At 39.5% G+C, this 12205-nt stretch overlaps 2 protein-coding genes across 3 annotated transcripts; one reads left to right on the plus strand and one right to left on the minus strand.

Moving 5' to 3' along the window:
* Positions 1-454: 454 nt before the first annotated feature.
* gnpnat1 (glucosamine-phosphate N-acetyltransferase 1) lies at positions 455-3633 on the plus strand. The gene is made up of 6 exons (XM_085390389.1): positions 455-615; positions 1438-1601; positions 1738-1800; positions 2046-2173; positions 2482-2543; positions 2686-3633. Exons 2-6 carry the CDS (start codon positions 1448-1450, stop codon positions 2831-2833), a joined length of 555 nt encoding a protein of 184 aa, XP_085246515.1. The 5' UTR covers positions 455-615; positions 1438-1447; the 3' UTR covers positions 2834-3633.
* A 752-nt stretch (positions 3634-4385) lies between these two features.
* On the minus strand, positions 4386-11199 carry styx (serine/threonine/tyrosine interacting protein). Of its 2 annotated transcripts, XM_085390197.1 has the most exons (11): positions 10987-11198; positions 10603-10635; positions 9018-9071; positions 8819-8916; positions 8673-8733; positions 8544-8580; positions 8421-8460; positions 6962-7012; positions 6243-6315; positions 5528-5618; positions 4386-4974 (listed from the first exon to the last, which is right to left on the minus strand). In XM_085390197.1, the coding sequence occupies exons 1-11, from the start codon at positions 11152-11154 to the stop codon at positions 4901-4903; spliced, it is 780 nt and encodes a 259-aa protein (XP_085246323.1). In that variant the 5' UTR covers positions 11155-11198; the 3' UTR covers positions 4386-4900. The 2 variants fall into 2 exon arrangements, with proteins under 2 accessions (XP_085246323.1, XP_085246395.1); XM_085390269.1 differs by lacking the exon at positions 9018-9071 and having other exon boundaries at positions 10987-11199.
* Between the last annotated feature and the right edge of the window lie 1006 nt (positions 11200-12205).

Here is a 12205-nt window from a genome sequence, read left to right on the forward strand (position 1 = left end):
TTACATGTTAACTTCTGATCACAACGGTAGCTTACTGGATAATATTTATGTATAATTATGAGTAACAGTGCTTCAGTTGTATTAAACAACACATACTGGCAGTATAGGGAAGAGTTAAAAATACTTCTGCCATCAAGAGCTTGTTTCATCCATTTTAATTTAGCTCATTATTGTTCTTAGAGTGCGGCGATGCAGTCACATGGATCTGAACTACAGCTGGTAAACGTATTGCCAGTGGGCAGTACATGTACAGCATAAACCACATCAGTATGTTTTTTGTGCTCCTTTTGACAGAAAACAACTGTATTTCTGTACAAAACTCTCATGAGAGTATACAAGCCCATCACAAAGCATGGATGCATGATGTATTGTGGAAAACTATTGGCATCTGGATTTCTTTTAATCAATTGACGTCAGTTGGTTGCGCCTCTGCATCTTTGCCACGTCATACACAAGGGCTAGTGCCAAGCGGAAATGAATGCTGAAGGCAGCCACAGTGTTCAGCTCAATGATGTAGCGCAGCCTCATTCAAAACTATAGTAGAGAAGACCATTGCAGGTTATTTCACTGTGGGGATTCCGAGGGACCATCTCTAGCTGTGTTGGCTTTTACTTGGTAAGTAGCTGCCAGGTGGCTAACTGCTTAGCTAACGCTAAATTTATCATTTGGTATGAAATGTGAGGATACAGCTCCGACACTAACTCGGCTGTATAAGTTTTCTTACATGAAGGTAGCCTCGTGTAGACGTTTAACAGTATAGGAGAAACACTGTTTACATACGCCTGTATTTTGCCGGGTTAGTTGGCAAAGTATGTTTCAATAACCCAAGTTTCGTTTGGCTAGCTAACGTCACATTAGTTAGCTAAAGCATTGTGGTCGCTGTACTGTAATTTGTTTTAGTGAACATGGGCAGTTTGCCCTCATTTCTTTGCCGTGCTCAACCGGGAAACGATTACGCTTGTAAAAGTGTAATGTTTTATGGTGCTGCCATGGAAACAAGATTTAGGACGCCTGTGGTAGAAGTAGGAAACTCTGTCGCAGAAAGTCTCAGAGTGACTCCCATCAGCAACAGCGACAGTGTTACCTTCTTCCCTTGCTCTGTAAAGCCCTCTCATATTACATATCCTGGTCAGGCCCCGGGTCCTGTCCTGGAGAACAGATCATGAATCATCAGGAAACGTATCATTATCTGTACGCGGGTGTGTCAGCTGGTTTGTCAACCTCCGAAGCATACCCGTGAACCCTGAGGAAACGTTTTAACAAGTGAAACTGTCAGGTCAAAGTTCTGTATGACCAGAGCACACGCTCTTTCAGTCCAGGCTGATTTTTATGACTTGTATCAATTCATTAGCCAAATAAGTTGGGTACTGCCTTGCCCACATACTTCTTTGGGTGTGTGTCCCTGAACTCATCTCTCTGTGCATGTTTTCCATTCAGAGATTTTGGTATGCTGCTGGACGAGACTCCACTTTTTGAGCCCTCTCTGCTTCGGGAGCTAGACTGGAGCAGCAACACTGCCTCATTCTCTCCCCCAATCTCACCATGCAATCCAGGGGAAGGCCTGGTGCTGAGGCCACTCTGTATGGCAGATTTCAACAGAGGTGAGTCTGTACAGCATAAACCACACCAGTATGCTTTTTTTTTTCTTGGGGTATAATATGAAACATCTCAGAAATTCCCAGGAGATGGGTTAAAATTCAGAAATTTTCACTAACTCTTTATTCTTTTTCGTTCCAGGATTTTTCAAGGTTTTATCTCAGCTCACCAAGACAGGCGATGTCACACCCGAGCAGTTCACTAGTAAGTCATACTTGTCTTATAAATATTCTAAAAGTGAGATAATTAAGTTTGGAACATAAACTGTTAACTGAGTGTCATTTTGAATGACACTCAGTTAACAGTGAATGACTAATTTTCAATTTAACACAACTATTGTTGTGTCTTAGACAGCAGATCATATATATTTAAAGAAATATCCTAGAAAACAAACTAATTAAAGTATGAGTGATGATTCATAAACACACATTTTGTTTATTTTTTGACAGAGAATTTTGAGCACATGAAGAAGACTGGAGATTACTATGTCATCGTGGTGGAGGATACAAATCTGAGTCAGATCGTGGCCACGGCAACACTGATCACTGAACACAAATTCATCCACTCCTGTGCCAAAGTACAGTATACCCTACACAAATTTGTGTATATTCAAGTACACAACTGTTTGTTTGTTTTTTTCTCCCTGTGTTTTCCTTATCACCAGTTACGTAAAAAAAGTTACTGATTAATGTAGTGGTAATTACAACACTAATATTTAATTATTAACCCAGTATATGGTCATTAAACTGGTTATTAATTATTTAATTTATCAAATCAAAATGCGCTCTTATTTCCTTTACTAGGAAAGCTCAGCTTACATTGTAGAGATACATATATGTTTATTAATCTTGACAATTAGAAAATTAAAATCATATTTATTTGTAGAGAGGCCGGGTGGAGGAGGTCGTCGTCAGCGATGTGTGCCGAGGGAAGCAGCTGGGCAAACTGTGAGTCAAGACACGGCTTTGGCTTGTCTTTAATATTTCACATATTGCCCAACATATCAAAAGACAGTTCTATATTTTGAATAGTTTATATCTTGTGATTTCTGCTTTTAAAACTTTTCACTTCTCTTCTTTATCCCAACAGATTAGTCTCGGTTCTTACTCTTCTCAGCAAAAAACTGAATTGCTATAAAATCACTCTTGAATGTGCACCCAAAAACGTGGCTTTTTACCAGAAGTTTGGCTACTCTGCGTCAGACGAGACCTACATGCAGTGTCGATTTTTTGACTGAGAACGGAAGTTTAAAAAAAAGAACAACAAAAATCTGTTTTGGGAAAAACGGACTGTACCTTTGCACGCCCGGTGATAATCAGAACTTGCAGAATGTCTTAAGAACTGGAGCTTCCCGTGGATGAGGTTGCTGTTGTGTCACAGCTGAGTCATCCATGAACACTTATCATGATTTCAGCACACTCGAGTAAACATTTACAAATGTTCAAGCTCAGTGCAACACAATCCCTTGTCCTTTTGGTAACCGTGGCTACCTCACCAGGGTGGACCTGACATCTCATCATCTAGAAAAGAAAAATACTATTTTCTTTCTTTAAATTGCTTAAAGTTTTTCTTTTCCATGTACCAGTGAAAGAACAGTTTATATATGTGACTTCCATGCAACTGTAAGTAATGACAGCTATGTGGGAGATCAGGATGATACCAAATGAAGTTATATTACTTATTATGTAAGTAAAACAATCTACAGGTAACAGACAACTCTACAAGGCAACTTCAAAACCAAATATGCTTTAAGAATTAATTGTAGATTGTGATTGAACTGACAGACGGCTGCCAGAAAACTAAACTTGTTTAGAACAAAAGATTTGTTTTACTTTTTTTGTTTTGTTTAATCCTACTTGGTACAAGATGCAGTGTCATATAGATTATGTGTAGCTGGGTAACTAATCAAATTTAAATTACAAGAACTACAATGAAGACTGTTATAAAGTTTCACATTAAGTGAGGAAAAATATTTTGAGGTACTGGTAAGTTGTTAACATGCTGTTAAGTTTTGACTTAAGTTGCCAAATGGGATTAGCATTTAACGGTTTTTGTAATGGGAAGTGGGTAAAAATGATTTTTCTAAATTAACTCTTATTTAAGCTTTTCTAGTTAAGTTTTATAATTCTTTTATCCTGGAGAGAGGGGGCACATATTTAATGTAATTTATTTCAAAACATGTAGTCAAATAAAATCATCTTTGGCCTAAGGTCGTTTGTTTTTTTTGCTTTTTTATTTCTACAAAAAAGGCAGCTCCATGTTTTAACTAAAGACTTGATTTGAGATATTTGGAGTGTTGTTTTTGGAGGTCAGGATGGTGGTGGAATTCAAAAACGTTGGTATGCTGTGGTTGAGGTGGTGTCCGATTCTCCAGTGTCTTGAAGTCTTTGGGCAAGATGCTGAAATTGGTTGTAGGTGTGGCACTGTCCCACTGTTAGTCCAGTGTTGGAGTGGCAACCTGTTCAAAGGTGCATTTCTCACCCAGTCAGCTGGGATAAATGAAATCAGTTTATCCTCAGTTAAAACTGATTTTGTATCATGAAGAAACAGCCCATACTCTTCTCACTTGAGATTAATGTATCAGGTCTAGTCAATCAGAGGAAATGATACTAAAATGGGGATTTAGCTTCCATCATGCCCTTAATGCAATATTGTTTCAACATTGCTGATGTTTAATTATCGAGCATCACTATAGAGTGACCTACAGTAACTATTGTTGCGGAATCTTAAATGTGACTTATTATTGGCAATCTAATAAAAGCAGTGAAGAGCAGAAATGAGGACGCAGCTGAACAGGACTCAGGACTTTATTAAGCAGTGAGTTTTCTATTCCTTACTATCCCATATTAAGTCTGATATTAGTCCATAACCCTATTACTCCTGAAATAAAGGCGTAGCTATTCCTCTTCTCATGTCCTTAACTGGGAAATATCTTGGCTACTTTCCCTTTTGCCAACTTTCCCCACCTGTTCGTCTACACAAATTCAAGTATCGAAAGTGCATTATTGCAATACTGTCCCGCTGCAAATGCAAAATGCTTTAAATACTATAAAACTGCAAAAAAGAAAAAGTCCCCCATCAGTGCATACAGCTCAAGAAAAGAAAGAAAGAAAGGAGTTATCAAATTGTTCCCAGTCCTCTTTAGTACTCCATGTCTCAGACATGAGTAGTTCCTGTCCTGGCCCGATCCCTTCCCCTTAGAAAAAGTTCAAATATTTACATTTTTAATCCCATTAAAAATGAAAAAGAAAGAAAGAAAAGAATCGAGTGCACTCTGCCACACAGCAAACATTATCAGCAAAGCTCATCCGTTCTGTGCAGCTGTGACCTGCATCCCTCCAAAATCTTCATCTTCCTCCAGGCTGCGTTTGCGGCTTCCTATTATAGAAAAGAAAATGAACAATCACAAAACGGCAACACAAAGTCCGTCGCCTATAATCTCCAAACGTGAACACTGTCGCCTGTGGAAAGTGAAATCGCTGGGATTCAGACCAATAAATTATAACTGAGGGAAATTATGAGTCAGTCCTAGACCTACACATGCCTGAATGTTATGTGTTTAATAGTAATAAAGTCCCAAAGAAAATATGAATGCTATCAGTTGAGAATGAGTCACAATGGAGCTAGCTTTTTTTTTTCTAATGAAAGCCTTCTTTAAAGTCAAACATCATATCAAGCAGCGTTTTACAAATGAGTAACCCACCATTACCACATCACCAGTTAATGATCCTGAGAAAGTCTGATAATGGATGCCAAAATGGCACAATGGACCCATCGACACTGCTTTGAATTCTCTTTAACATGAAATATTTTTTTATTATTTCCGCTGTGCTAAAGCTGTAACCAAATGCTTTACCTGCATTGGTTTAGTAATAACAAGAAATAATGGGACGTGTGTCTCTTTCCAAAACTGGGTACGTTAAATACAAACCTGGCATCCCAGCTTGTAGTGAGAACGGCCTGTCCAACTGCACCGACATCCTTTTAATGGTCAGTTTGGCTAGGTAGATTGCTTCATATTCCTTTAAAAGCAAATCAAATTTAAATACAGCTGTAAAAATCACAGGAATGACAACAGCTACACAGTCGTGCCTGAAGCTCCGACTGCTTGTCTCTTGGCTGACTTCTTACACGCTCAGTTAATTACTTAATGAAGCTCAAAAACTTTACAGTGGCAGTATTCGTGAGCCCATGCCACAATTTCTGTTTTGAGTTAATGGAGTAAAATAAATAACTGTGTGATAACACATTTACTTTAATTTGAAAACACAACAAGTACACGTGCCAACTAAATTAGCAAGCCACTTGTGTGGCCAGCCAAGACAGACTAAAGAGAGATGATATATGGTAGGAAACATGGGAAAATCATTTCTGCAGCCTCGAATAAGAAAACACAAGAAAGCAAAAACAGCAAAATGAACCAGTATAACAACACAGGCTGCAGTGATTCTGTATTTCTTCTGTGTATGCAACTTTTTATCCAATGCCATCATATAAATGTTGCCTTTCTTTCAAAGGAAAATGAAGGGGGCACAGTGAATCTGCTGCAGTAGCAATATTATTAATACAGACCAATTACAGTCATGTGCAGACAGTATGATTATTAGGGTATTAGGATATTCTAAAAGGTTAAAATATGAGCTTACCTGTAGCTGATGCACAAAGCCCACATTGGGATTAATGCAAAACCTCCTCTCCTGAACATGGCTGAATGCTTCCCTACAGAGTGAAATAGGAAAAACATGAAACCTCTGCAAGCAACACTGGCTGTATCCCAATTCAGGGTCTGCAGCCTTAAAGTACGCAGCCTCAACGATCCTCAAGGGCTGCGTACTCAAAGACCGCTAAGGCTGGAAGTGCGAGGCTTGTGAAATGGGACGGTCTACCCTTATTAAACATTTGCACATAAATAAGTGACATAATATTCAGTACTTACTTAAAGTTTACTCTTTGGGCGCCCCCCCCATCTGCCGTTTTTTTTCGGCAAAATTATCCACACCCACTGCCGCGCTATGCATTCTGGGATATGTTGGGCCACGAAGTCTACACTGCCACAGCCTTAAAATTCAGGGAAATGAAGGACGCATTTCAGGGCCGCATTTCGAGCAGCCTTTGAATTGGGACAGCCTTCGGCGCGCCGCTGTGACGTAATCGGCCTTGAAATGCGTACTTTAAGGCTGCAGACCCTGAATTGGGATACAGCCAGTGTCTCTACCAGCAACTGCTTCCTGTGCTTCTATCCAGTATATTTATATATTATAACAATTATGCTGCAGTCCACTTACATCCAATTAATAAAGTCAGCTTAGTTTTACAATGTGCAGAAATTGTAAGCAATACATTGTTGTGAGGAAAAAACACTCACCTGTATTTCATACCGAATGTTTCCATAAGATATGCAATCACTAAGGCAGCACTGAAAGAACAAATAAAAGTAAACTTGGTTACTTAAGTGGTACAAAAGGTGCATCAGTTCATGTAATATATTTCCCTCAAGCCACGTTAGAGAGTTAGACAAAGAAATAATGGACTAATTAAATTGTGGCAGAGCTGGAGCCCACATAAGTTAACTTTGGGCAAGATCCAGGGTAAGTCATGCTAAGGTTGTCCATTAATAATAGAACTTGCATGGACACTCAGGAAGAGCATTATTTAACTTTTAAAGGCGTGTCATGATGTCAAGGCAACATAGGTGTATAGTACAGTGAAATGTCTTGAGTCACCCTTCTTTATATTTTGACAGAATAATGGAAAAATCTTTGGGCTTCTTGAAGGACGCGCCAAAGCTCTTTGTTGGATGTTAACTGCCTTTTGTTGGGTTCCATCAAGATGATCTTACACTGCCTCAATAAAACTGAGCTCTGGGCTTTGGAGAAGGCCGATCCATGACTGATATTTTTCCACTGTGCGATTTTTTTTTCTGTCCAGGTATATATTTTTACTGCACTGACAATGTGTTTGGAATCATTGACGTACTAAAAAAATGAAGATGCTACAAATCAGACACTTTCCAGATGGTATTGCATGACAGCAAATATCAGCTGTGGTAACACCACATACTAGATTTGACAGTTTTACACAATATTCCTTCCTTCCTGTCACAATACGAAAGGGAATTTGTGTCTCTGGCTGGAATTGAACTGCTGACCTTTTGTGTAACCCACTACACTATACAACCACTGCTAGATGGTACTGCATGACAGATGAAAATCTGACAGTATTTTTCTGTGTTCATAATCCCACCAAGGTCCTCAAGACCACTGGCTGAAATACAACCCCAAACCATTACAGAGCCTTCACTGTGTTTCAGAAATGGCTGTAGACACTCGCTTTTGCATTGCTCATCTGACCACCTCCAGAATTTGAACCAAAAATATCAAAATTGGACCTGCTGACACTGATTTTCAGTCCAGTTCTTGTGTAATTTTTCTCTCTTAAAAATTACCTTAAACAAAAAAAAAATTCTTCTGAAATTGATGAGGTTGATGGGCTGGACTAAAAAGGAGTAAAGAAAAGCAGCCAGTTGCCAAAGAGGAAGTTTGAGAGACCATGAGAACTATTTCTCAAATCAAACAAAAAAAGAAGTCAAGATCAGTGGAAGCAAAATATAAGAAAATGAAGGGTTGCTCAAGACTTTCGCAAAACTTTATCCTACATGCAATTTACTCTGTAAACTGAAAAAATATCACATACAACACTCGCCTAAACAAAAACAGTGCATGAGCCAATCATATTTTAGAATTTCACAGCTTTGGCAGTACAGTACATGATGCCCTTTAATGCACGAGGTGAAATTACAGCATACAGAACAAATGTAGGCTCACCTTCTTGATATCCCTGCATTACCATGAACCAGTACTTTTCCTGAAAGAGCAAGGAAACAGAAGATTGTTAATAAAATGCCTTACACTGTAGGCAATAGAAACGGGAAAGGCATGCATCTTTACCTTCTGTTGCTAAGCAGCCATCAATGAATTCTTTAGTCTGTAAAAAGGAAAATGTAATTTTATTGTAAACGCCACACCTTTCAGCGAAAGAGCGCTTTCCCAGACAACACGCCCCACCTCTTTACTCACCATAGGAAAAAAGCGGATTATATTTTCCACTGGATTGTCAGCAATATCTAACACAAGGTATCTGCAAGAAAACGCATGATGAAATAAAACTCCCTGTTTCAGAAACGTACCAATGTTGCGCAAAGATCACAGAAGCCCTTACTTACCTAAACATGTGAGGGAAATTAGGTTTGATAAAATTGGCTTCAATGTCTTGGCGGACGCACACAATGTGCGTTATGCCGTGTCTTTCGAGAATTGGCAGCTAGACATAGAGGAATAAGTAAAATGAGGGTTGAATGCATTCATTTTATTTGTGTCTCCATATCCAAGAGAAATCAATGAAATCAGTCCTCCAGCAACTACCTTGCTTTTCATCGCAGAAGAGTAGGGACCTAAAAACAGTCCTGGTAAAATCTCCTGAATAGAATACAGCAAACATTAACACAACACAGGCACCAACATTTCTTCATCTTTAACAAAGGATTTTATATCTGGACACTGACATTTTACTGTGATCACTAGAAGTTTACACACACTCATCAAGGGCATGAATCATGGTAATTATGAGCTTTTAATGAGTTCTTGGGATGGTTAAAAAAACAAACAAAAAGAATTGAGTGAACAAGAATTAATTATAATTTTGGATTTTCCACTATTCCACACAAAGTCAAAAATATACATACACCCAACTAATCTTTGGTTAAATGTCCCTTATCAAAGTATACCTTGACTGGATGCTTTTGGCAGCCATCATCAAGCTTCTGGTAAATTTTTTCCTGGATATTTGGCTGCTCTTCTTGGCAGAATGCATAGAGTTCATTTAAATTTCCTGGCACCAACTCTGCTTTTAAGCACTTAATTTTACATTAGGTTGAATTTGAGGCTTTGGGAACGCAATTCGAGAAGCTTAAAGTTAGCTTGCTTTATACATTTAACAGCCCTGATGTGTGTTTGAGATCACTGTCCTGCCGGAAAACCCAATGGCGTTGAAGTTTTAACCAGCTAGCTGTTGATGATTCTGAGGGTACTCCTCCTCCTCGATTACTCCATCCACTAACAGTACTACTGGTAGCAAAACAGCCTCAAAGCATGATGCTACAACAACCGTGTTTGACAGCTGGTGCAGTTTTCTTAGGTTTGAAAGCCTCTGCTTTACTTCTGCAAACACACCTCCTGCTATTGTGGCCAGATAGCTAAATCTTTGTTGTCTGTCAATAAAACCTTTCTCCAGGGGGCATTTGGCTTGTCCATGTTGGCAGCGACAAATTGTTCAGTCAAGTTCATGGCAGGCTTGAGCCTTGATGGTTCCTGGGTTAATCCTGAACATCCTAACCAATTATCTCTCATTTTAGGGTGACAGTTCGGGCAAAAGCAGTGATGAGCAGTCAGACTGGAGCCTCAGGTCATACAGGAGAATCACTTGGGCGATCGCTTTAAAGTCTCTTTGCGCTGGTAAACGACCCCAGCACTGATCACAACGATGAGGGGAAATACCTCCAAAATGCACAAACATTTGACCCAGAGCATACAATTGATTTGCACAAATATAATGTTTTTGATATGCTGCTTAGTGATGGTATTGACTCTGACATTAGTGCTGATGAGCACCAAATGAGAATCGTTAAGGAATCTAAATAAGAAGTGAACTCGATGAAGGAACCTGTTCACCCAAGTCATTACAGATGTATGCACCCATGAGGCGTGTATGTAAACATCTGGTCATAAAATGTACACACATCATCAAAGTAGTACCACGACAGCCAAACAAAGTTGTATTAAAGTTTAAACAGTAACTATAATGATTAAAAATACAATTTGCTGCATTGTTCTGTCTCCAGATTAATGTTTTAAGAACTTTAAAGCCGCATTTACCATAGGAATAGACTAAAGACGTTCAACTGTCAAGATTAAACTTGCCACTATAAACAACAGACTCATCCTTACACACCTGCATATCTCGTCTCATCGGATACGCCCAATCCTGGAAAAAAATGGGAATTTGAAACCAATGTTAAAAGATGTGGCAAGTGTTCCTACCATTAAACGACAGCTGAATGCTAGTTTACTTTATGCACGCTGATTGCTAATGCTAGTAGGCTACTCAGTGCCGAAACGCCGCAAAAGACTAATTAAAAGACAATTTTGAGAATGGCTCTCACATTATCACACATTACATTAACACGTCACCCTCCCAAAAACTACTACACACACACACACATATATCGCCCTCTCTACATTGTTCCCTGCCAGAAAGTAAAACTAGCGTGGAGGCTAGCTCAAATTAGCTGGTCAGACAGACACAGTGGACATGTTGGCTAATACAGGATCTCACCAGAAGGTCCTCCTTGGTATCGGGCAGAGACGGAAACTGAAGTTTGTTGTCCTCGTCCATCCTGCTGACCATTCGGCCACCGCCGGCCCGACTTCGCGCGCGGTATCGATGTTTCCTCGCGGCGGGGTTAGCTGAACAAACGGTACAATTTGTTTTGAGGCTCCACATGCATGTCCGCCATACTGCTCGGTCACATGCGTCACGTGATCCCGAAGGAGCTGGCCGACAGACGCGTGGAGAAACGGAAAAGAGGAAACAGCGTCGCTTAGCGGTCGTTTTGCGAAGCGCAGAGGTCACAGAGGAGCACCCCCAGTGCCACTGTAAAGGGAATATTTAGATTTGTGAAATTAAGGAGTTAAGATGAAGACGTAGTCCGAGATGTAGTCTACGAGCTTCTGCTCACTGCTTATCGAAGGGCCTTTAAAGCTATTCTTTGAATGTGTCCGAACTGGCTAGGCCAGTCCATAACTAATAATCTAGGTATGATTTTACTGTGATGTCAGTGAGTTTGGGATCATGTCACGACAAAAAATGAATTTCTTGTTGATGAACTTGTTGATGAACTCCAGATGATATTTTCATTGTGGATCAGTATCTGAGAGTATTTTGCTGAGTTTCTAATTCCATTAATTTTGAGAACATTCCCAACAGCACTGGCTGAAATCCATCTCCAAACCAAGACGGAGCCTTCACTGTGTTTCACAGGTGGCTGTAGACACTCACTGTTGTACCGCTCTCCTGACCTGCTCTGTACATACTGATGATAATTTGAACCAAAATTTTAACATTTAGATTAATCCCTCCATGAGACCTTTTCTTACAAACTGTGTTATTGTTGTCATTCTTCATCCACTGAAGAAATGGGAAGAAATTATTTTTGCTGGTAAGAAAGTGCCCAAAGATACAGTTTAAATTCGATTTTTTGCTGAGCTGTCTGTTATGCATATACACAGCACTGGTTCATCCCTTGAGTTAGGTGCTATTCTTACGGTCAATGTTAATAGTTGAAAAAAGTGTATCTGAAAATGGTCAGTCTAAAAATTTGTTAAAAACTAAGCAGGTCCTTCAGTCTTTTATTATTTTCAACCTCTTCCCCCTCCACCATGCACGCCTTGTTAATAGTGACATCAGCAGTGACTGATAATGAGATCTGATAAAGAACAGAGCGCGTGGATAATCTGTAGATGTTTGTTTGGCGTCTCAGATCTGGCATCTGTTT

The sequence above is a fragment of the Rhamphochromis longiceps genome, linkage group LG1 (genome assembly GCF_057381845.1).
Source record: "Rhamphochromis longiceps isolate RC_006_pf linkage group LG1, R_longiceps_female_GT1.1, whole genome shotgun sequence".
In the NCBI taxonomy this organism is placed as follows: domain Eukaryota; kingdom Metazoa; phylum Chordata; class Actinopteri; order Cichliformes; family Cichlidae; genus Rhamphochromis; species Rhamphochromis longiceps.